We start from the raw sequence: 24,182 nt of genomic DNA on the forward strand, positions 1-24,182 counted from the left end.
GCATCTTAGCTCGCCTTTCTTTCTGAAATGCGCACTTAATCCTGCGATTCAAAGAGAGGGGATGTGTTGAACTACAGAATCTTAATGTGTTTCTCATCTCTTGTTTCTGAGGAAGAAGCAGGGCGGGGAGGGGAGGGAAGAGGAGAGGGTTGGAGCTGGGGGGGGAAAGGCGGAACAAACCGGTGTGCCTCGGATACATGCTGTAGCTGCTCGCCCGCACTGCAGATTAACTCTTACCGTGCCGGGAGATGCAACGAGAGACGGTGAGTGAATTTTGTTTTTGTTTGTTTATTTTAAAGCTTGCACATTGTTCCGTTTTTGGCACCAGCGCAAGAAATGTAGCGGTGGTTCATCTGGTGCGGACAGGTACACAGTTCATACAGGTATTCAGCATCCTGAGCATCTCCTCTTCTGTCTCTCTCACACACGGAGCAGCACACACGCTCACACATACTTTCGCTTCTTCTGACACACACATTGAATCGCTACACTTGATGTTGTTTAGCGGCTCGTCTCTGGCTGGCTATTCGGGAACTATCCACCGCGCGGGTGCTGAAAGGGGTCGTCATTTGCAGGCAGCTGCAATTCACTGCAATGCCATGTCTGTGGTGAAAGTGTCCTCATGGTTTTTCGAGTGTCTTGGACATGATAGTCAGGAAACAGCAGTTAAAGGTATCCTAGCAGAACACCGGCTAAGGGCATGGTGATCTTCTCAACCCAAATAAATCTTCCTGCAGGTGTTTCCGTCAGAGACTGACACAACTGAGGAAACCGTAAGGGTGATGACATCGTCTCCTGTGCACTGTTTAGGACATATAGAGAACGTTGTCTAAACTCTGTTAACTGGACTGTTATCTGATCACATTTGTGAGAAGACATCACATCAGTCCTGAAAGTTCTTCCTTCCTCAGCTATCATTAATTAATAATGAATGAATGGAGCTTCTCTCCTTCAGCTCTTGTCCCGGAGCCTGGCTCTGTGTCTTTGTAGCTGGCTGAACTGGCCAAACTCTAGCTGGATGTTGTAGTAGCCAAGAAATCTGGGATTCCCTCTCTAAACACTGGTAGCATTGCCCAACTGAGGAGTATAATCTGTCTGACTGGACCAGTGCCAGTGGTTCGCAGACGGCAGTGCAGCTTCCAGCTGAGCCCCCGAAATGGGTGTTCTACCCCTTTAAATTTAAATTATGCAAACTTTACTTCTTCTCTGATCTTCCATGAGATAGTCTTTGAGGGTAAAAATAAAAATGATCTTGACTGTCATGAGGCAGTTGAGAAAATAGTTTAAAGTAGATGTTTCATACCTCACGAGAGACATCTTCTTCACTATTTCAGATATAGAACCAGTGATCTCATCATTAACTTGTGCAACCTTGAATATTATACTCTGCTGTAATTTCAAAAGAATCATCTTCTTATGATCCTTCTCACTGCTAAGCATGTGCTTTAAAGCTGGCAGCTAATTGTCCCTTTTACCCATGAAACCACATTCTCAAGGTTGTCCTCATCAAGATATTAGGTTACATTTTGAGCCTCAAATTGAGAGCTTTAAAAAAAAGATTTCACATATGAACTGTGTTTTTACATAAAGAGAGGTTGGAAAGGAGGCCAGTAGGAGTAAAGGCAAGGGGGAAAATATGCAGGAGCAAGAGGGATTGTTGATGGAAAGTGGTGATGTATACGAACTCCGCATGAAGGGAATTTTTAAGAGCTTCCTGTGAAATGACCAAGCAAGTTTAAAGCATTTCCATAGTTACAGCCCTGACCATGCATGCATTCAATCTCAAATAGCCACTCTCAGACGCAGACGATAAGCCACACATGATAACCCCCCGATGTCACTGACAAGTGTCGGGGTTCATCTGACATCCTTGTGTGAACATATTGTTCCAGAGAGTCCAGAGAGGAGCGGAGTGAAATCTGTAACAGACTCAGTCCCCAAGATATCAGGCCTTTAATGTATTAACACAAATAGATGCTTCATCAAAATGGCAAAGTCTGCTTTAAACAGTTTAAAATTAAAATAGTCCTCTGAGTATAAACTTGCCCTTTAGTGTCCTTGCTTGATCAAAGACAAGAATCCTCCTCATACTTCACTGGTCAGAGAGGGAGGATTAGAAATCCCTGGGCACATGACTGCATTAAAGAGGACGATGGATGGGAACAGAGAGCCTTCTGGAAGAAGGTGTGAAGCAGTATCAATCAGACTGTTGCTCTTTTAAATTATACTAATATGCTATTGTACATTCAATGACAACTTGCACCTCGGTGTACCTTTATAGAAATGAACACACTACACTGCCTTTAACTTGTTGTCTGTCTTTCAGGAAAGGACTGGTCACAGATTCTCCTTTCCCAAGCTCATGTAACAACTGTCCCTGGGGTTTGCAAGAACACATCCCCAAACTCAGCTCATTTCTCAACCTGCAGCACAGGGTCTGCAGACTGAGGCCAGACACTGTAGAGACACACAAATACAGGGATGCACAACGGAGAGGCTGAGTGAGCAGTGCACATTATGTCTGGTTGTCTGCAACAGAAGAGCTGCATGAAACGGTAGAAGAGTCTGAGCCCTGAAGAACACAGGCCACACAGTATGACCCACTACTTTTCCACACAAGGTGACAGGGGCTGAAGCTGGCCACACGTTCCTGCGCGCGTGTGGCTGCTAGCATTGTTTTGACGAGTATCTAACTTCATCAGGGAGTGTCTAGTCTCCCCTCTGGCCCAGAGGGGGTTGTGGTGTGCATTATTTGTGTTCCGGATGCAGAACATCCTCGATCAAAACTTGGACATGGCTACAGCTCTACTTGCAGGCGAGAAGCTGAAGGAGCTGATCTTGCCAGGTTCCTCTCAGGATGAGAAGGGCGGGGCACTGGCTGGCCTCATGGTGCAACTTAAACTGGAGCTTCCTTTTGATCGCGTTGTTACTATAGGGACGGTCATCATCCCCATCCTGCTAGTCACCCTGGTCTTCACAAGGAACTTTGCAGGTGAGCTGCTAAAGGGGGGGGGGTTCATTGCTAAAGCCACACCTGCAGCTGTTTGCCCTCTGACCGCTTTTGATCAGAGAAAGGTTTTGGCTGCATACATACAGTAGTAAGAAGTGTAAGCTGGAAACAAGGCATAAAAGAGAAGGAAGCAGTATGGTGAAGAGCAGAAAAGGAAAGCTGAAATACTAGATGCCAGAGAGAGAAGAAAACAGATTGGAGAACTGAGGGAGTGAAAGTGATTGCAGATTTGGGAGACAAGGGTGGGTTTGGGTAGAGGACAGATTGAAAACCCAGAGAGGAATGTCGGTTCATTGCTGAGTCAGGCTCTGTGTAGCATGTAACCAGCTGGGACTATGTGTTTAAACAGCAAGTCAGTGGATGTGCAGAAGAGTTTATTATTTTTGAGGAAACTCAGCACAAAGATGGTGCCTAGCGTTCTGTGAATGAAACAAGTGTTGTCATTGCACATATTATCCTTATCCCTAATAACAACAGAATGCATGTTTATTTAAAAGAGAAAATCTAATAACCACTGATGATAATAACAGAGGTGACAGGGCTTAGTTTGAAAGATTAAATGGAACTGGTGATACCTCAAACCTTTTAGTCTTGTACATAATGGACAGTGAACTGATCTGGGTGTTCTCATTTACTCTATGAGAGCCTGAAAGGTGCTTCTTTCGTTTCAAAATGTGGCTTGAGTATTATCAGAGACACACAATGCTTTGTGTTGAATGGGTTCTAAAAGATGAGATGAGAGTACTGATTAAAAATGAAGAAAAGTGCAAGATATTTCCTAGAGAATGTAATGAATCACTGAAACATGTGTCTACTGATTCATAAGTCATAGGTTTAGCTTGAAGAAGAGCTATTATTTTAACTGTTTGTAAGGATATGCAGTGTTTTGCAGAGCCATGTTATGGTTCAGTTTTGACTCCTGATACTGAATGTTGCACAAGACTCCATTTCCAGATATCACTTTTAATAAGTAGCATAGATATCATTGTTATTTAGAGCTGATATTATTAAAAGTATTTCTGCCTGATCTTACATGTCATTTACTTACTAACATGTTGTTACTAACAGAAATAAGAAGAACAGTTTGCAGCACAATTATGAGATATAATTTAACGAAAAGTTTGAACTGATTCTTTATACTTCTCAGAGGAGTCCATATACTGTTACACACCACACAACTTCACTCGAGACCAGGCACTGTATGCAAGAGGCTACTGCTGGACAGAGCTTCGTGATGCTAAACCTGGTATGGAGCCAGCTGAGTGGCCTTCGCTATTTGAGCACAAGTTCCTCCCCTATGCCCTGCTGGCCTTTGCAGGAATCATGTACATTCCTGCTTTGGGCTGGGAGTTCCTCGCCTCTACAAGGCTCACTTCAGAGCTCAATTTCCTGCTTCAAGAGATTGATAACTGCTATCATCGAGCTGCTGAGGGCCGGGCCCCAAAGATCGAGAAGCAGATCCAGTCCAAAGGGCCGGGCATAACTGAGCGGGAGAGGAGGGAGATCATAGAGAATGCAGAGAAAGAGAAGAGCCCTGAGCAGAACCTTTTTGAGAAATATTTGGAGAGACGAGGCCAAAGCAACTTTTTGGCCAAGATTTACCTAGCTCGCCATCTTTCTATTATCTGCCTCAGTTCAATACCCATTTCCTACCTGAGCACCTACTATGCCCGCCAAAGGCAAAATGAGTTCACCTGTGCACTAGGTGAGCACCCAGACATTAGCAGCTATCCAGAGCTGAAGCTCAGGGTCAACTGTAAGCTGCCTGCTGTGCAGCTGCAGCGCATCATGGCAGCAGTAGATATCGCTCTACTTTGCACCATGAACCTCATCATTCTGGTTAATTTGCTGCATCTTTTTGTGGTGCGCAAGTCCAACTTTGTATTCGACAAACTCCATAAGGTTGGAATTAAAACTCGGCGACGCTGGCAGAAGTCTCAGTTCTGCGATATCAACATCCTGGCCATGTTCTGCAATGAGAACCGGGATCACATTAAGTCGCTCAACCGACTGGACTTCATCACCAATGAGAGTGACCTCATGTACGACAATGTAGTCAGGCAGCTGCTGGCTGCACTTGCACAGTCCAACCATGATGCCACACCCACTGTGAGGGAATCTGGGATCCAAACAATTGATCCCAATATGGATCCTTCTGACCTCGGGGTTAGAGAGATGGGTGGTGAGCCGCTGGTCGTCAAACGACCTCGTAAGAAGATGAAATGGATCCCAACCTCAAATCCTCTTCCTCAACCATTTAAGGTAAGGAAATGTGTTTCTGAAAACAAAATGTACTATCCTCTAGAAGCAGAATGTCCCTTACTTTAAATATTGACTCAGTGGAGTGCACATACTCTAAGCCATAATCCTTCAAATGGTGTAATAGTAACTCTTGATAAGGGCCTTTTTCACTGAAGAGGCATAAGAAGCAGCTTTCTTTTAGGACTTACAATATATGCAAAATAGTAAGGAGAAGACTACATCTGTTGCTTTTGGAGACTTGAACTGTAGTTGAAGTTAAGATATGACCTCTTTTTATTTTCTGTCCAATATGAAGGAACCTCTCACCCTGACACGCCTGGAAAATAACACAAAGCCGGAAAAACCCAAACCTCTCAGACGAAAAATAGTGGCAGACAGCATTATTGCACCTCTTCTGGATAACAAGAGCACACAGCATCCTTCAACAAAAGGTATCGGGTAGTTTGAATACGTAGTAAGAAAGAGATTTTAAAGCTTTTATAATTAGTTTAAATAAGCTAGGCGCACTATCCGACCAGTATGATACAAATGTTCTTATATATCCAGTATTTTATGTATTATGTAGGCAAATTCTGTGACCATAAAATCAACTGACACAGTTTAAACTACACTCTTAATGGATGGTCTCCCCACCTGCTCTAATCATCTACTTATTTTCTGATTGTAGATGTAAGTGGAATGGAGAAAAAGCACACACGCAACTTCTCTTTGGATGTCCACCCGTATATGTTGACAACTCGCAAGCCCAAGGTGGAGACCACAACCACAGAACCACTACCCTCAGAGCACAACATGGATACAGTGTACCTTGAAGGCACACACACTGTGGTTCATGTGTCCAGTGCTATTACAGGTAGGTCTCATTGTGCTTCTGCCTGAGACAGAAATATCACTTCATTTGGATGTGCCTTTCATAGTGCATTTCTACAGCAGGACAGTGGGCATAGCTATTTACAACATACAAATTCTACTTGCATACGATGCTTGTGCTGCATGGCCAATCGCCTTTGGCCAGCTAATATTTTAGATTTTGACTTTCTTTCTCTTTATCTCCTGTTTTTATTCTATATATTTATTTGATTACAGAGAATAAGATTCGCTCTCCAGAATCAACCAACGCTGCCTTCTCTGCAGGGACCCTGTCCACCACTACATATGTAAATGGAGTTAGCCCCAACCCTCCCTCCAGTGAAGATGCGCTCAGTCCCAAGTCCTCACCTCAACAATTGGGGCCTTCCACTCAGAAGGAAAATGCTGAGTCTCAACCACTTCCACTAACAAGAGCCCCCACACACCAGCTACTGAGTATGCATCATACTCTCTTTGAGGAAGAAGAGGATGAAAGCGGGAGGGACAGGCTGGCAGAGAGGCCTGGGGAGCTCATTGCTGCAGGAGAATGTTGAGGAAGAGGAGAAGAAGAAGAGGAAGAGGAACCGTGACTGAGATTATTTTCCCTGACACTGCACTCTACACACATAACCTCCATGCCAGTCACCTTCTATCAGCTGCCACCTCTAATCTTTCAATTAACTTCTGTACTTCCAGGATAGTTGGAGCAGAAATGGAATAGATGTGACTTGAGAAGACTCTTGTGGCAAAGCTGAGCTTTCAGAAAGGATAAACTGAGAGATATATGTTTCTTTACCTGTGTTGACCAGCTTATTACTGTAGGAAATGATGTCACACTCATGTCTCAGGATGACTGTGTATAGCTAATCACCCACCAATGAAACCAGCAGTGACATAATTCAACAGGGTGCTACAGTGCAGGGTCACACAGTTATATTGAAAAAGTATATAGACAGGGTAAAGAGCGATGAGTGACTTTCCTAATAATTATTTAAAAAAGGCAGACACTTTAGAAATGCAAATCTGCAACATCAAACAAAATGTATTTTAATCACATGATAACGCTTAGTCCCTTTATCCCACTAGCCAAGTAGAAAGGTAGCTCATGCAATACAGTTGTTGAGATCTGCACAATTAATATGCAAAAGATCACAGTATAATTGTGGCAATAATGTATGCGCTTAGAACATCTTATTCCACACGCTATACATGTATAGACACTGTATATGACTCACTGCTTGTGGGGTGTTTAAATATGACATGTTTCATGGCTAATTACTGCCATTTCACAATCGCATAAGAACACGATTCTTAACTATACTTGCACGCCATTTGAAAGTACAGCAGACTCCCCATTGAAAGCGTCACTTTGTAAGACAAAGTAGAACTGTAATACTGCTTAGTGAAACTAATGCCAGATATGTTTTAATGGTGTAAAAAAAGGCAGTTACAGTGATGTGTTCTTTTTGAAGACTTTAATAGCAGCTCTGAGATGAAGGGAGCTGGACTCACTGGTAAAATATGACCTTTTGTGTTCTGTTGGCTTCTTGAGGAAGTGTCTGATGTGAAGTGAATGTATAGATGAGCAGGATAAGAGTTTATAAGAATGACTAAGGTTTTCATTATCAGCTATAAACACACAATCTTTTTTTTTTTTTTTTTTTTTTTGCATTTCTTGCAGCTGCATACATTAGGGTACAGAGACTAGAATAAAGGAACTGCCTGCACTGACTCAGAAACCAACAGGACATCAACTGTTGAAGACATTAGTCTCATTTTCAGGGCCTACCTAAAGAATGGGTAGACCTATGCATACTTTTTTTTCTGGGGCATTAAAATTAAATGAAATCTTTTGTCTTGGTGATACTTCATCTCCATAGGCTAGCTCAAAATCCCCTTGTTAGAGACTACTTAAGCACACTAAATGCATCCAAAAGCACTTTAGGACGAGTAGTACTAGTGTGTGAGAGCACATTGTATCACAGCTCTGATTTAATATGATTTTACTGTGTTGATTTACACATTAGGACTGCTGCCCTGCGAAAACCTTTGGCAGTCCTAATGCGAGTAATCACATGGATAATATGGCTTTGATTGTAACGTGTGAAATGTTCATAAAAAAGGATTAAAAGCGTTATCTTTATAATTAAATCCCCCAAGATGGGTCTAAACAATCAATGACTACATGTACCAGAATGCACCGCGGCTGTCAGATGCAGCCGAACACTGCTGCTGTACTAGCGGAGAGCACTCTGGCAGAAGGGCCGACTTAGTAAGTAACAGGTCTTTCTTTTTATAGACAACTAGCGCGTATAGTATCTTATATCTCGTATTTCAGATTCGCATTAATTAAAAAAAATCCTCTTCTTTAAATTCCTCTAATTAGAGTAAATTCCAGGCGTACTTGTTAGCCCACATTAGCTTGAGTAAGGGTAGCTAGCCAAAACGAAGAGCCCTCGGTAACTACACGTTCAGTATTTAGCAGCTCTACACCTGGAAGTAAGGTATTGCTCGTTAGACCTTCCACCGACTAGGCGCTTCTTCCTTTACTGCGCAGTTGTCCTAACCTTACAGATAATGCTCTCGTTTTAGATAACGGTGCCTCTTTGATTTAATTCTCAGAAATCAGCGGCAGCGACTACTTTAGCCAGCGTTGATAGCCTTTAAACTGCGTTTAGAGAAGTCGGCAGCTGTTGTCGTTACACATAAAGCAACGTCAGCAGTCACTGAGGCTGTGCTGTGTCTACGTTACTGTCAGTGAACGCATCACCGCTCTCTGTGTGCGCCAATGACTTCCATCTGCTCTCTGTCACATACAGCTCCCAGGGCTGCAAGCATGGACCAAGAAAACAACTCGGAGGTTGGTAAAGAAACACGTTTGTATTGGTCTGGCTGAAAAATAGGGTGTTTTATCAGGTCACCCTCTGAGTTTTTAGAGTGATGTAACATAGTCTCTGTTGTTTCTCAATTACCACTTATGTGAAGCTGCCCCACCTTTCTTAAACTGACTTGACTTGAGCAATAAGAGTAACATTTTAATCTGCTGCTGATGTAAATAAGCTCACTATATTTAACTTTGTTGTTTCAATGTCTCACAGGACGATTCAGTCGGCCCTTCTGGGGACGGAATGCCGTGTCTTCCTCCAGATCTTTGTGAGTTGTTGTTTCTTTTTTTCCCTTCTAAACATATTGTGAGAACAGTATTTCATGAGACGATGTATGTAGTTCCTTATTTTTAAGGGACCGCTTGTTGTGAAATATTGTCTCACATTCATAACTTTTTATTAAGAATATTTGAATGAATAAAACTGAATGTAGTCTGAGACCAATGAATGCATTAGTATTACGGGGGGCATTGCAATAGGCATGTCATTATTATTGAAGTAAATCTAAAATAATAATAGTAATAACTTCAAGTAGCTTTCTATTGGTAAAATAGTAAGAACTCTATTTTTTGTCATTTAAATGCACGTGCTAAGGAGTACCTTAGTGTATTCCTCACTAAGGTACTTTTTAAATGTAAATTTCTACAATTTGGCATAGTGCATTATTTACCTTCCCTCACATACTATAATGGTTATAGTAAGACATAACTTTAATTTTTCTGTCAGTTTAATAAACTTTTATCCCTCTCCTGTATAGCGGATGGTGAAGCAATGGAGTTGCTTTGGCAGTTGCGAGCCCAGCGCCGCCAGTCGTCTCCTGAACTCCCAGAGACGGTGTCTTGTCTTACTGCACCTGATGGAAGCATCTTATACCTGGTGGGCACTGCCCATTTCAGTGATAGCAGCAAAAAGGACGTAGCCACGGTGAGCCAATGAGGGGGGAAAACAGGACTGTTACAGAGCAGGAAGCCACTTTAACCCTTTTAAAATGTGATATACTGTTAATGGTAGGTGAAATTTTATGTGTAATTCTGTGAGTCCGGAGAAGCACTTTAACATAGGAAAACTGATAATGAGTAGGCTAACATATTTAAATGTCATTTCTCTTTATTTTCTTGTTTTAGCAAGCATAATCTTGTCTCTTTTGTTCTTTCACATTGATTTCTCTTGTGCTTGCTTCTTTCATCAATGTTCATTTGCTTTGACATTCCAGTCTTCTGCTTTCTTATTCTGTACTTGTCTCTTGATTTTTCATACCCGCTGTGCTCCTTCTCCTGGTGCAGACAATCCGAGCTGTGCAGCCAGACGTGGTCGTGGTGGAGCTGTGCCAGTATAGGGTATCGATGTTGAAGATGGATGAGAATACGCTGTTAAAGGAAGCCAAAGACATCAATCTGGATAAGGTTCAGCAGGCTATCAAACAGGTCAGGATTTATGAAAGGTGTTGGTTGTGTGAAAAACAGCAGTGGTAGATGAAGAGAGGTGGAAAAGTTCATAATAAAACAAACACAGTAAAAGTACATATATTCCAAATAAGGCAATGATGGTCAAGTTCTGATATTTTAAACTTAGTTTCATCTATGAAATCATTGAAGTATGGTGTAAATATAGTGTTGAGTGTCACTTAAGAGTTTTGGGTTTGTTTCCTACTTTTTGATATTTGGGGTAAAACTTCTGAAGTAACTTCTTTAGTTCAGAAGTTAAGAAACCTCTGAGAGATGCTTCTGATTCAGCCCTTCTTACCTCAGTGGCTTGTATTACTGTCAGATTACTATGTACTTAAAGAATGACCACTGACCACTGGAAGTGGGTGTTAATTTATTTGCTCTGTTTGTCAGAATGGGCTGATGTCGGGTCTGATGCAGATTCTGCTGCTCAAAGTTTCAGCTCACATCACAGAGCAGCTGGGCATGGCGCCTGGAGGAGAGTTTAGGGAGGCCTTCAAAGAGGTAACTCATGCACACAAATGCAAGAAAGTGGAGAATAATTTGATTATGTGTCGTTGTTTTTGTTTTGTTTGTTTAAAAACTTTTAACTTTCTCTTTTAGGCTGGCCGGGTACCTTTTTGTAAATTTCATCTCGGGGATCGGCCAATTCCTGTGACGTTCAAGAGAGCCATTGCTGCTCTCAGTCTCTGGCAGAAGGCCCGTCTGGCCTGGGGTCTTTGCTTTCTGTCAGACCCAATCAGGTATAAATTCATCTTGATCACTTTCTGTCACACAGTGTCAACATGACTCTGTTTTAGTACCAAATATTCAGCTGACAGTGTGAATCATTTCACAGCTTGATCAAATACATGAATAATGCTCAAGTTAGAGAAAAGTCATCATTCAGAGTTTTTGGCAAGAAGGATTATATTGCTCGCTAAATTGGTTCAGGATGGTTCAGTTTTGTGAAAACGTACAAAAGCAAAACAGAAGTTTAAATGTTAATGGTGAAATTTGTGGAAATTGGTAAAGCGATAATACCGTTTTGTTTTCAGGAGTCTTTGCCTGGGGAAAGATGCAACTACAGTGTATATGTGTGAGCATCATGCCTTGCTGTGTTTGTGTTTTGTGTACAACCAGGCAGTGAGCACTCACATTTTAAGAGTAACAGCAACTCTACCACTTCTTTCTAAATGATGACGTCTGTAAATCTATAAAACCATTGTGGCTTTCAGCAACTCTGAGATTGAACTTCAGAATTATAAAATGGTGTTGGTTATGGAGACTTAAAGGAATACAAGTATGTTTTTAAAGCTTATGTTGGAGACCAACCAGTCAGTCTGATAAAGTCTATTTAAGCTTCATGCTTACTACTGTGCCAAAATTCAGGAACTGGAATTTTGGTCTCTATGCTGAAAACCTTAAATGTCAATGTTAATCCAGACTCTGCTAGTACTGCACTAAATATAATTACGAAAATTAAATGCTTCTAAGGATGAGTGTTGCTTGCATCCTATATAAAGGCGTAAAGTAGGAAGTGTTAAATTGTTTCTAAAACATGTCATATAAAAAACTCAGTGTGCCATAATAAAATGCAGTTATAGAACAAAACTATATTCTCTGCCCTGTGCCACTTCCTTTTCACTGTTAAATTGACTGCTATATTGTGTGTCTTGTTTCAGTAAAGAGGATGTGGAGAAGTGCAAACAGAAGGACCTGCTTGAGCAAACTATGTCAGAGATGATCGGAGAGTTTCCTGCTCTTCACAAAACCATTGTGGCTGAAAGAGACATCTACCTCACACACACTCTCCGACAGGCTACACGCTGTGTGGAGTCCCCCCCTAATGCCCAGAGTGCGTATTACAATCCTCAAAAAGCTAGGACAATGGATTAGTTTCATCTTATGTTATTATACATTTGCTGGCCAGTTCATTAGGTACCCCTGTTCAAATGCTTGTTTGCACAAAAATCTAATCTGTCAATCAGATGATAGCAACTGTATGTAGGCATGTCGACATGGGCAAAACAATCTGCTGAAGTCTAAACTAGGCATCAGAATAGGCAAGAAAGGACTTGCCATAAGGTCTAAGTGTGACTGTGGATTCTAAGTGTTTCAGAAACTGTGGAACTACTGTGATTTTCCCACACGGAAATATCTAGTGTTTACAAAGGGCCAAAAAAACAGAAAATATTCAGTGAGTGCCAGTTCTCTGCATGAAAATATTGTCTTGTTGATGCCAGAGGTCAGAGGAGACTGGCCAGACTGCTTTCAGCTGATTAGGAAGGAAACACTAACTCAAATAGATACTTGTTATAATCAAATTATGTAAAAGATGATTGTTGGACACACATCAAACCTCCAAGTAGATGTGCTAATGCAGCATTATACTAAAATGCAACTTTAGCTGTCATGTCAATATGGGCCCAAATCTCAGAGGAATGTTTCCAGCACCCTAGAAAATCTGTGCCATGAAGAATTAAGGCAGCTCTGAAGGCAAAAGTGGGTTAAACTGTGTTTAACTAAGGAAGTGGCCTGTGTATTTCACTGTATAGTTTTTTTTAAGTCTGTCTTTCATTCTTATATAGGTGTTAATTCCTTTTTTCCAGTCACTTATAAAATACTTTTTTGTCTGTTTAGTTTGTGGTTAAAAAACATTGCTCAATATAATTGAAACTAGAGTCAAAACTTTATTTTAGCTGTTAAATACTGAGAGAAAATGAGAACTATCTCTGTCAAGGCCTGTGCACATATCTGTCATCAGATATGTGGCTCAATTGTTGTGAAATCAGCTGACCAGTAATGACGGTGTGGTTTTAATGTGGTGCAGACATTTAATGGAAATACTTAGTCATTTTTTAAGAACAGTAAGTTTTTCTCTTCTGTTTTTGCTGAATAAACTTAAAAACTAAATCTGTATTCATTGTGAAACTACAAAAATGGTTATGGATGTTGTAGTTTGACAGTAACGCCCATGTTTTGCAGTAGTGAGAAGTTTCTACAATAGTTAAGCTAGAGAAAGCTTTGCAGATTTGGAGATCGTTTCCCTGGAATAATTGTGTTATTTTTAAATGTAAAAGTGGGGATGTACTCAGTTCCCCCAAATAATCAATGCTTTTATGCATCAACATAAAAGCATTGAGTGTAGACGTCGTTTATGCTATCGTTGTTCTTTTTGTAGAAGTGCCTGCTGTGGTGGTGGGAGTCGTAGGGATGGGTCACGTCCCTGGCATAGAACGAAACTGGGACAAGCAGCTTAATATTAATGAAATCATGAGGTATGTTTCGCATATTGTTTGTACACAGTAAATTACACCATAAATCCATAAACATAATCCTTTTGTGTTTGATTTGGCATTACAACCGTAACTCTGTGTGTCTCTGTCTTCCCTAGTGTCGCACCTCCCTCACGCATTGGCTGGGTGTTGTGCGCTGTCATAAAGGGCGTCATGATGGGAATGCTGGGATATGCCTGTTATCGTGCTGGTGGAAGTTTAGGTAGAGCCCTGCTGTCTTTACCTCCAGTCCGATCTTTACTGGAGACACTGCGGCCTCTTCCTGCTTGACCCAACTGGTCTTCTCTAAGCCATCTGTGAAACAGCATTATGATCTATTAAAACAATGCATCCATCACCAATGGCCTTAAAATCAGGTGTCAGGTGAGGCTGGAGGAGGAGGGTTCACCAGCCCACATTGTGAACTAACAAGGACCTAATGGGGTTCAGAGCTCCCCACTTTATAATGATGTCTCTGTAGACACAACAGGGCTGTACTGCCAAAGAAACCATGACAGTACTCTTGAGTACCTTGCATATTTTGTGCAAATCCATGCATATATATATTTTTGTTTGTTTGTTTGTTTTTTGGTAAGATTCACAAAGGCCAATAGTTCATTTTGAGTACATTTATAATTTCCACACCATTCCTTCAAAGGACTCATGCACACGTTTTCTTTTTCATTATTATTATTTGATTAGCATCCTGATCATGAGGTTCACTGTTACTCACCTGCCCTGATATAGTGGGGGATTTTTCTGGGAGCATGCTGTTTCTTTAGTCCTTCTTCATATAGTGCCGACCGTTATTGTTGGTAATTGGCCTGTTTCAAGTTCAGCAAGTTCAGCACTTTATTAGCGACTGATAAGACTTTTGTTCTGTACATGCAGTCTGTTGAAGAAGGAAAAAAATTACAACTACGTTAAGAAAGTGAAAAAAATACAATATATAGTTAGTGCATAGACTGGCCCACATATGTATGTAAGGAATACATGAAAATTCTATGAATCAGATTGAGCGTCATTCTCCTAATTCTCGATACGTTTTTAAAGCATTAGACAAACTTCACTCCTGTGCACCGTCCTGCCAACATCAACAAGACAAGTGCCTCATATTGGAGCCGGTAAACTAAATAAAAACCGCAGAAATGTGTGTTGTTATCTTACACGTGCAAAAGTTCAATGCAAGATTAAAGAGGATGTCTTTATGATATTACATGATCTGCCTATTTTCTAAGTACTAAAAAGTTTGTGTTGACTTGGTTGCAGTTGAAACGGTACCATACACCCATTTATGTCATCACCATGCATACAGAACAGGATTATATATGCCTCAGGAAGAGCAGTGCATCATCTAGTAACTTCTAGAGTTGTTTATACCTCCAGTTTGGGGCCCTCTCACACAAATATATGCATTATATACAGAAAGTTGTCTCTAAAAACCATCACAAGGAAACATCCTAATATTCAGTGTGCCAACTGTACTTTTAGAATATATGCATTATTATTTCCCAGTCTGAGATGAACTCATGGACCGAAATACTGAAAATTGCAAAACATGTTTCTTTCTCTCACATGAACCATCATGTTTTTAATGACTGTTGTTTTTTATCTTCTATGAAGGAAACTGAGCCGGTCAGATTTGGGAGATAAAGCCTTATTCTGTTATCACTGCTGCCTTTGAGTCTTACATTGCCCAACACTGAGCTGTATTCCTTGTAGAGCTTCTTACTGAGTTTGTAATCACATGACCTTCCCTTGAAATATGACATATGAGATGTTCCATAAATAATAATCAAGTAGTCTAAACTGTACAGACATTAATTTCAAGGTAAAGTTAGGAAAGTTAATTTCCTTTTATAATCCCAATAAACTAATATGAAAGATTAACTTGAAATCATAACTGGACAACTTGCAAGCTTTCCATATTTTGGATAATTCATATAATCTGTCATTCAGCTGATAAATAAGAAAACTGAGAAAGCAGAGTCCAACCTCTGCAGCATCTCCTCTGTGCGTCTCCCATTTCCTGTAGGAATCCTTGTATTTCTTGTAAGATTTTCTTCCTCAGCGTGTTGTACTGTCATTGATGTAAACACATCAACACAGCAAACAGTGAGATTTAGTAATGGAATTTATAAACATTTTAAGTAAAGGAAAAATATATTTGTCTCAAAACTATTGTAGTCCTGTCGTTTTAATTTTATTCAAATGATTGTTTTTATTCAATTTATTTTGATAATTTATGAGAAAAAAATATTTTAAACCTAAATAACTCAACGCAGTTCCGTAATTTCTGCTTGTTTCCGATCGGACAAATACTATCGTTACACCGTATCTCACAAACATCCGCTGTAGCTTGCAGGATTATGAAAGCGTGATTAGTGAATACTTTTTAACTGCGCCAGCGGATAGACGCAGACAGATGGCCTGGTTTGGATGGCTTATTTAGGGCCTAGGCTGGGACCGTCACGCGTCTTTCTTTCCGGTGTGTCCGCCTTAAGACTCCTCTCCTCTGCCGGGATGGACGACATGGGTCTGGCCATGAGTCGTTCTTCGCTGGAGCGGCTCGAATTTGACAACGTCGCCCTCAAGAAACTTCCCCTGGATCCATCCGAGGAGCAGGGGGTGCGGCAGGTGAAAGGAGCGTGTTTCTCCCGGGTGACACCACAACCGCTGACCAAACCTCGGTTCGTGGCCGTGTCCCACCAAGCTCTGGCACTGCTGGGGCTGGACGGAGAGGAGGTCGTGAACGATCCTCTCGGGCCAGAGTATCTCAGCGGATCCAAAGTCATGCTAGGATCTGAACCCGCCGCTCACTGCTACTGCGGACATCAGTTCGGACAATTCGCCGGACAACTGGGCGATGGGGCGGCCTGCTACCTGGGAGAGGTGAAGGTTCCGTCTGGCCAAGATCCCGAACTTCTCCGAGAAAACCCGAGTGGCCGGTGGGAGATTCAGGTGAAAGGAGCTGGGCTGACCCCGTACTCCAGGTACAAGGGGTTGCTTTCATTGTCAGTTTGAGTGGTCTTTGCAAGATTATGTTTAATTTATTTCAGAATCAGAATACTTTATTGATCCCTAGGGGAAATTATTTTTCGTTACAGTGCTCCATTATAAACAAACATTAACAAAGACAGACAATACACTAACTAAGAATAGCACAATATATACAGGCATATCTATACATAAAAGTCACTTATTAATAAATAGCTGAAAAGAACATGTGCAAGAAGGGTGTAGCTGTTGCAGTAAACAGTGTGTTAAGTGGATGAGTTGTACAGGGAGATGGCCACAGGCAGGAATGATTTCCTGTGTCGTTCAGTGTTGCTTTTCGGTAATCTCAGTCTCTCACTGAACGTGCTCCTGTGACTGACCAGCATGTCATGGAGTGGGTGGGAGGTGTCTTTATCTTGGACAACATCCGCCTCTCTGACACCACCTTGAGGGAGTCCAGCTCCATCCCCACAACATTACTGGCCTTACGAATCAGTTTATCGAGTCTGTTGGCATCTGCGACCCTCAGCCTGCTCCCCCAGCATGCAACAGCATAGAGGATCGCACTGGCCACAACAGACTCATAGAAAATCCTGAGCATTTTTTGGCAGATGTTGAAGGACCTCAGTCGCCTCAAAAAATAGAGACGACTCTGGCCCTTTCTGTAAAGTGCTGTGGTGTTTTTAGCCCAGTCCAGTTTCTTGTCAATGTGTACTCCAAGGTATTTATAGTCCTTCACAATGTCAACACTGAGTCCATTTATTAGGTTGAGAATAAATGTGGCTTAATCTATTTTTATAACTCCACCATTGAGATTAAAACATGAAAAATACTTTGATTCTCTGTTTTAACAGAGCATATGTGATTGAAGAAGGGCAATATTCAGCAATCAGAGGCACCTTTTTTGCTGAGTATTGAAAAAAGTCCTTTTCTCTTCCACAGACAAGCTGATGGCCGTAAGGTCCTGCGCTCCAGTATAAGAGAGTTCCTGTGCAGCGAGGCGATGTTCTTCCTGGGTGTGCCTACCACCAGAGCAGGCTCTGTAGTCACTTCTGACAGCAGGGTCATACGTGATGTGTACTACAATGGGCACGCTCGCCACGAAAGATGTTCTGTGGTCCTCCGCATTGCTCCTACCTTCATCAGGTGGGTACACATTACCTGACCTACTTACTCATATTGAGTTTCTATTTGTGTTTACATGGGATTTGTTTGTGTTCACTACCTGAGCAGGTTTGGATCTTTTGAGATCTTCAAGCCTGCCGATGAGTTCACAGGTCGCCAGGGTCCCAGCTATGGGCGCGATGAGATCCGAGGTCAAATGATGGATTATGTCATTGAGATGTTCTACCCTGAGATCCAACAGAACTACCCAGATCGGGTGGAGAGGAACGTAGCTTTCTTTCGAGAGGTCAGAGCATGAGTTACACTCTCACCTGTCAGCGTGTAGAGACAGTGAAATGTTGCAGTAAATCAAAAGTTGTTATGTACTCAAGATTTTCTGAGCACTGTAGGCCTGGAATAACTTTGATAACATTTTTTTCTGATCCATAGAAAGACGTTATGATGTAATATGCTCAGGACTGTTCTCAGATTTTAGAGACCTGATGGGATTGCTGTCATCTCTTCCTGTATGTAGGTGGTGCTTCGTACAGCTCGACTTGTGGCTCAGTGGCAGTGCGTGGGATTCTGCCATGGTGTCCTGAACACGGACAACATGAGCATCCTGGGACTCACGCTGGACTATGGTCCATATGGCTTCATGGACAGGTCAGACATTTGGAGTGTTTAACTGTATGCATTTTAAAACATTCCTGTCACATATGTTACCATCATACTCATTAGGTTAGAGTCACGGAGTCGGAGTGAAACCATAATTATAATACATTAATTATAACACATTAGGTTTGAGCGCTTCTTATTTCTCTCAGATTTGATCCAGATTTTATTTGTAATGCCTCGGACAACTCTGGACGATACTCCTACCAAGCCCAGCCAGCTATCTGTAGGTGGAACCTCGTAAAGCTAGCAGAGGCTCTTGCTCCTGAGTTGCCACCAGACCGGGCTGAGGCTGTACTGGAGGAGTACCTGGATCTTTATAACCGTTTCTACTTGGAGAACATGAGGAAGAAGCTGGGTTTGCTGAAGAAGGAGGACCCTGAGGACGAGATCATGATCACCAAACTGCTTCAGACAATGCACAACACAGGTGGACTATTTAGTGTACTGCTTAGAAAGAGAGTTTGATGTGACAAAACATTTAATCCAGTAACAGACTGAGTCTAAGAATGCGTGCATACGGCACTGCATATGAAACATGAAAAATATTTAATGATGGATGCAACATTGTAATAACATTTTTCTGCCTCCCTTCTGCAGGTGCTGACTTCACCAACACTTTCCGTAGCTTGAGTCTGATTTCTTGTCCCACTGAGGAAAATAGTGAGGGAGAAGAGGATTCTGTCAAGAAAGCCACAGACCTCTTGATTGAGCAGTGCGCCTCCCTAGAGGAGCTCAAGGCTGCCAACAAGCCCACGATGGAGCCACGGTGAGCTAGCTAACAGTTATACTGCTACACACACACAAGCCCAGCGTGTTACGCATCATGGCCAAATTCACTTATTATTATTTTTACTTAAAATTATTAGAATAGAAATAATGACTGTGCCTGTGGTGATAATGTCAAATGTTTTGCTTTTTATTCGGTGTAGTACATATTGCAGCCTCTGGGTGTCACTAGTGAGGCTTCATATACATCTGTCATGTGAAGGCTGTGTGCAGGCAGGGGTGGTGAAATGGAGGACCCAAAGTGGAGACTCCGGAGACAAAACGTGAACTCAAAAAACAGCTTTAATGCTGAACTCAAAAAGTAACAAACTTCCAAATAAACTTACACAGGCAGGCAGACAGAACACACAGCAAGATGAGGGTAGATAAGGGAGATCGCAACACATACCAAAGAGAACACGGGGCTAATACACACAGAGGGAGCAATCGGGGAATGAGAGACAGGAGGGAAACACAGCTGGGACAAATCAGGGCTTACGAGACAAAGGAAGCAAAACCAGACGCATTAACATGAGACACGGACTTTCAAAGTAAAACAGGAAACATAACACAGAGACGCGGGGCGTTTCTCAATATGCGTACTTGTGCGTACTTGCGTTCTCGTGTACTCGTGATACGTCATCATTCGGAGACCAAGTACTGTTCCAATTCGAAGTACGCATCAAGCTGAGAACGCGAAAAAGTCCCGGATGTATTCTCGCTCCGCCCGTTTTATCGAGCATGCATCGGTGTGGACTTGGTACAGCTAAATATCCCAGTATGCATTTCGTCCAAAACTCAACAGCGGACTCCCGGCACATCGTTTTCAACCCCCCCCCGGACTTTTCACTACTCAGGTTAAAGACACCCCAGCAGCTGTCTATAGTATTGAGTGTCCACTAAAATAGAAATAAAAGCGTTCTAACATCTCACCTGCTTGTTTTTATTAAGGTCTGTACAGGTATGTACATGTACACTATTTTTATTAATAGAGGTTTCACTACTGAGGTTAAAAATGATATATAAGTCACTTAGATCACTTCTAAATGTTAATGTTTGGTTTATTTCAGTGTTTTATTTGTTCCTGAGTAAACCGGTTTGGCTGTGATTAAAGTTAAGCTTCATAACATGTTACTCACAGTTAAATTAAGAGGGGACGGCAGTAAAAACTCCGGACCTGTGACATCATCACGTACGCAGGTGTTCCAATTGTACATATCGCGAGTCCGTGCTCGCGTTCTCGGCGGGTACGTACTCACTGAGAACGCGAGTACGTACTCGCGTACTTGAGAATTGAGAAACGGCCGCGGACTTGACAAGGGGATACAGCTGACAGGGGAGACAGAGCAACTACAGAACACAGAGACAAACCATAAGACAGAACTCTAACAAAGAAACCAAAGACTAGAAATGATAAATAATATAATAAACTCAAAACTCTGGGTCAACGACCCAGGCACCCTAACAACATCATGTCTTTACAGTTTATCAGTATGAAGTTTCTTAAAGCAGCATCTGTTGATATTTTTGGTCACTTGAAGGCAGCAGAAAATGATGCAAACATTGATATTATTGTTTCCATTTATTCACCCATCGGTCAATCCATTCATTCATTTTTTAAAATTGGTTATCCACTTAAGGGTCAAAGGAGTCTAGAACATATGAAACATGACGAGAGGCAGCGGTCACCTGAGCAGGTTGGCAGTCTATCTCAGGGCTAACACAGAGTGACTGCCAACTATTCATCCTCATATTCTTACGTGCAGCCAGTTTGGAGTCACTAGTTCACCTAACTGCACCTCTTTGTACCGTGGAAGGAAGCCGGAGTAGCCGGTGTGCAGTCACAGAATCTTTTTCCTGTGAGGTGATAATACTAACCACTGAACACAAAGTAAAATTATCACTCATTTTAGGTCACATCCCTGTCCATCCAACATTTTTAACTCTAAAATCTGTCCAGTATCAACAGAAAGCAGTAAGAATCGCAGTAAATAAACAGGGATACTGTAACACTTTGACAGAGTTTTTGGAAGCACTTCGGACCTTGTTTTGGTTTGCACCCAGTGGGACTGTTTTTTCTTTTCTTTTGGAAGACTTTTGGAAATGATACCCATATTTGCTGTCTGTTGGATGTTATCAGAAACCATATGCCCTTCCCGGATCCTTCACATCCATATCACATGTCCATTTTCCTAGAAGTAGACAAATGCTTTAACAAATTCAACATGGACAATAAATTACTGCCATCGCTGACCTTGTTTGCCTTTGTTAGCAGCTGTTGTGCCATAATTTTATTATCCTTCTACTGCCTACCCAGCATAGCTTTCAAGCTGGTCCTAAAATGCTTATTTGAAGTGTTGTTGTTGTTTTTTTTAGTTTTTGTTTTTTTTATGGGACCCTGTAATCTGATATCTTTCTGTTAAAATGGGATTTGAAAGTATTAAATTTGATTAAAATTTCTGAAACCCAATCCTTATCAAATTAATTTAGGAGGGTAATGGTACCTGTGATGCATTTTTCCTGAATGGCAACGAGTGTCTGCAGACTGGAGAGAACATTTGATGGAAAGAATCTGGAGCTCAAATACAGACAGAAATAGCTGAGCTCATTATTTAGCAAGTGAAACAATTATAAAGAAAATATTTAATTCTGCGTTTTATGATGCCCCAAATTATGTGGAAAGTTGGTCCCTGACTAATCTAGATATAAAGATGGACTTTAGACTGAGTTTTGCGTAACCCAGTCTTTCTATGGATGCAAACAGTCACTGGACTCTTTATCTCAGTACCTTATTTTCTCTCTAAACTCTCACATTGCCTGCACTATTTCTGTGTTTTCTTTCCCAACGTATTTATTTTTTGGCCTATAAGAATTATAACAGTAATGTTTTGTATTTGCAGTGAACTGGCAATGCTGCTTTCTATGGCTCAGAGCAACCCAACACTGTTCCAGATGATCTCAGACAGAGCAACAATTGCGAGGCAGTTAGAGCGACTCAGCAAACTAAAGGATCTGATGGAGACCACCCAGGAGGAGCTGAAAACCAAACAGGCAGAGGATTGGACATCCTGGATCACTCAGTACAGGTGAGACGGGGGCAAAAAAAAATGAATGAGTAAGTTTTATTAGCAAGGGACGAGAAAGAAAAGCATGGAAAATGAGAGCAGAGGAGGAACTGCATAGACCGGATTAGCTTTTGGGTTTTTTTAAAATGTGCAAACAGACAGAAAAAAGAGGAAATGTGTGTCGAGGTGATTGTTGTTCCTTTGCTGCAGTTCTCTGAGGGAACGTTTTGTGTTATCACTGCCACAGGAAACGTCTGGCTCGTGAGCTGGAAGGCCAGAGTGATGTGCAGGCTGTGCAGGAGGAGAGAGTGAGGGTGATGGACAGCACCAACCCTCGCGTGATACTCAGAAACTACATTGCCCAGAATGCCATAGAGGCTGCTGAGAATGGGGACTTCTCTGAGGTCAGGTTCCAGTCGATTGTAATTTTTACTAGATAGAAACATAACTACATGTTTGTCTGCTGTACATTTTGGTAGAGAAATATGGACAACTTCCCTAGAAGCATTCACTGGAGATCAGACTGTTCTTCATTTACCCTTAATTCCCTTTTCAGTTTTTCATTTTCAGTGTGATGACCCGGTCTCACTTCTGCTCTTTGCTGCAGGTCCAGCGTGTCCTCAAGGTTCTGGAGAAGCCTTTCTCTTCACAGCCAGGTCTGGAGCTCCCTGCGTGGGTTGGTGGAGGTGGGACCAGTGCAGAAGGAGAAAGGGATGAAGGAGAGGAGCAAGAGCAAGAAGCAGCTACCTCTATGGCCAGAAATCCCGTGCCTTATGACAGCAAGCCCCCAGCTTGGGCCCATGAAATCTGTGTCACATGATCTTCGTAGTAACTTCCTTGACTGTAATCTCTCCTGCATAAAATAACAAGAGAGTTTCAAGGTGTTTAAAAAAATTTTTTTTTTCACATTTTTATAACTCTTCAGCTACTGGACAACTTTGTTATTTTAGCAGGCAGTTTCAGGAAGGTCGGCATGAGGCACGGCACCTCACAGGCAAGCTGGATGGCACAAAACAGACAGGCAGTGTGTTGAGTTTGTTTCCACAAAAAATACAAATTCCATAGAAAATTTAAAATATATATATATATATATATGTTTTAAAGCTATAATAACAGTTTTTTGTACCCCTGTTTAACATTTGAGTCATCCTTAAATAAGTGGATGAGATTTATATAAAATTTATATGTGATATTGTGCAGTTTAAGCAGTACATTTACAGAAACTCGGGTCAGATTTTTTTTTTTTTTCCTGTCTTGTTTTGTGTTTAATAAGCTATTAATGATGAGTCAGGCAACAAGTCTTACAGTGGCCTGTCTGGCTCTGACAAGCTGTGAGGTGTCACCTCGACATATACCAAAAACGTGTGTGAGAGAGTTAATGTGTTATGATGATTTTATATCTGTGGCTAAAACTGTGTTACTGTACATGATTAGAAAGCCGCAGCCAACAAACACGCACAATATAAAGCAGGTAAGCACGCACAGTATGTTTTCCTATATTAGAAAGCATTTTCTTTTGCAGCTGTCAAGACATTCATAGAGCCACGGATGTAACTGACCTTTTTTTTTAGTTGTCTAGTAACTAAGTTTAGTGAAGGACAAATGAGAACAGGATGTTGCGATTTACTTATTTCAGGTTGTGGCTACACAGAAAGAGGAAGTTATTTGTAGAATGTGCTACAAAGAAACTTTTTTTGTGCAAAGAGTAAAAGACAGTCACAGCCATTCATAGATTTGTATTAACTGTACTGCATACGCAACAGCACTACTCATCACATGTTGCGCCTTTTTGGTGAATATGCATTATGTGAAATGTCCGTTTGAGCTCTTCTAACCGAATCAGTAAACTGATTGCTCAAGAGTCA

General features: G+C 41.6%; 3 protein-coding genes across 3 annotated transcripts; all 3 read left to right on the top strand.

Moving 5' to 3' along the window:
- The first annotated feature begins 148 nt into the window (after positions 1-148).
- On the top strand, positions 149-7,974 carry panx2 (pannexin 2). Its single transcript, XM_005471077.4, has 6 exons — positions 149-263; positions 2,327-2,992; positions 4,158-5,272; positions 5,568-5,703; positions 5,940-6,125; positions 6,359-7,974. Exons 2-6 carry the CDS (start codon positions 2,764-2,766, stop codon positions 6,673-6,675), a joined length of 1,983 nt encoding a protein of 660 aa, XP_005471134.1. The 5' UTR covers positions 149-263; positions 2,327-2,763; the 3' UTR covers positions 6,676-7,974.
- A 288-nt stretch (positions 7,975-8,262) lies between these two features.
- Positions 8,263-15,376, top strand: trabd (TraB domain containing). The gene is made up of 10 exons (XM_003447135.5): positions 8,263-8,393; positions 8,941-8,981; positions 9,220-9,274; positions 9,764-9,930; positions 10,290-10,430; positions 10,845-10,955; positions 11,055-11,194; positions 12,116-12,288; positions 13,615-13,711; positions 13,828-15,376. The coding sequence occupies exons 2-10, from the start codon at positions 8,958-8,960 to the stop codon at positions 13,997-13,999; spliced, it is 1,080 nt and encodes a 359-aa protein (XP_003447183.1). The 5' UTR covers positions 8,263-8,393; positions 8,941-8,957; the 3' UTR covers positions 14,000-15,376.
- A 632-nt stretch (positions 15,377-16,008) lies between these two features.
- Positions 16,009-24,182, top strand: selenoo1 (selenoprotein O1). The gene is made up of 9 exons (XM_013272499.3): positions 16,009-16,701; positions 17,648-17,851; positions 17,939-18,116; positions 18,345-18,475; positions 18,637-18,914; positions 19,085-19,253; positions 22,153-22,338; positions 22,565-22,721; positions 22,925-24,182. Exons 1-9 carry the CDS (start codon positions 16,148-16,150, stop codon positions 23,135-23,137), a joined length of 2,070 nt encoding a protein of 689 aa, XP_013127953.1. The 5' UTR covers positions 16,009-16,147; the 3' UTR covers positions 23,138-24,182.

Source organism: Oreochromis niloticus, linkage group LG7 (assembly GCF_001858045.2).
Source record: "Oreochromis niloticus isolate F11D_XX linkage group LG7, O_niloticus_UMD_NMBU, whole genome shotgun sequence".
Classification (NCBI taxonomy): domain Eukaryota; kingdom Metazoa; phylum Chordata; class Actinopteri; order Cichliformes; family Cichlidae; genus Oreochromis; species Oreochromis niloticus.

Bases quoted from the DNA above. Each gene is read 5' to 3' on its own strand.
- selenoo1 (XM_013272499.3), top strand. From the start codon at position 16,148: ATGGCTTATTTAGGGCCTAGGCTGGGACCGTCACGCGTCTTTCTTTCC. The intron at 18,117-18,344 runs GTCAGAGCATGA...TCCTGTATGTAG, and splicing joins ACGTAGCTTTCTTTCGAGAG to GTGGTGCTTCGTACAGCTCG. The intron at 22,339-22,564 runs GTGAGACGGGGG...TCACTGCCACAG, and splicing joins TCCTGGATCACTCAGTACAG to GAAACGTCTGGCTCGTGAGC.
- trabd (XM_003447135.5), top strand. From the start codon at position 8,958: ATGGACCAAGAAAACAACTCGGAG. The intron at 12,289-13,614 runs GTGCGTATTACA...TTCTTTTTGTAG, and splicing joins GTCCCCCCCTAATGCCCAGA to AAGTGCCTGCTGTGGTGGTG. The intron at 13,712-13,827 runs GTATGTTTCGCA...TGTCTTCCCTAG, and splicing joins AATATTAATGAAATCATGAG to TGTCGCACCTCCCTCACGCA.
- panx2 (XM_005471077.4), top strand. From the start codon at position 2,764: ATGCAGAACATCCTCGATCAAAACTTGGACATGGCTACAGCTCTACTT. The intron at 5,704-5,939 runs GTATCGGGTAGT...TTCTGATTGTAG, and splicing joins ACAGCATCCTTCAACAAAAG to ATGTAAGTGGAATGGAGAAA. The intron at 6,126-6,358 runs GTAGGTCTCATT...ATTTGATTACAG, and splicing joins TGTGTCCAGTGCTATTACAG to AGAATAAGATTCGCTCTCCA.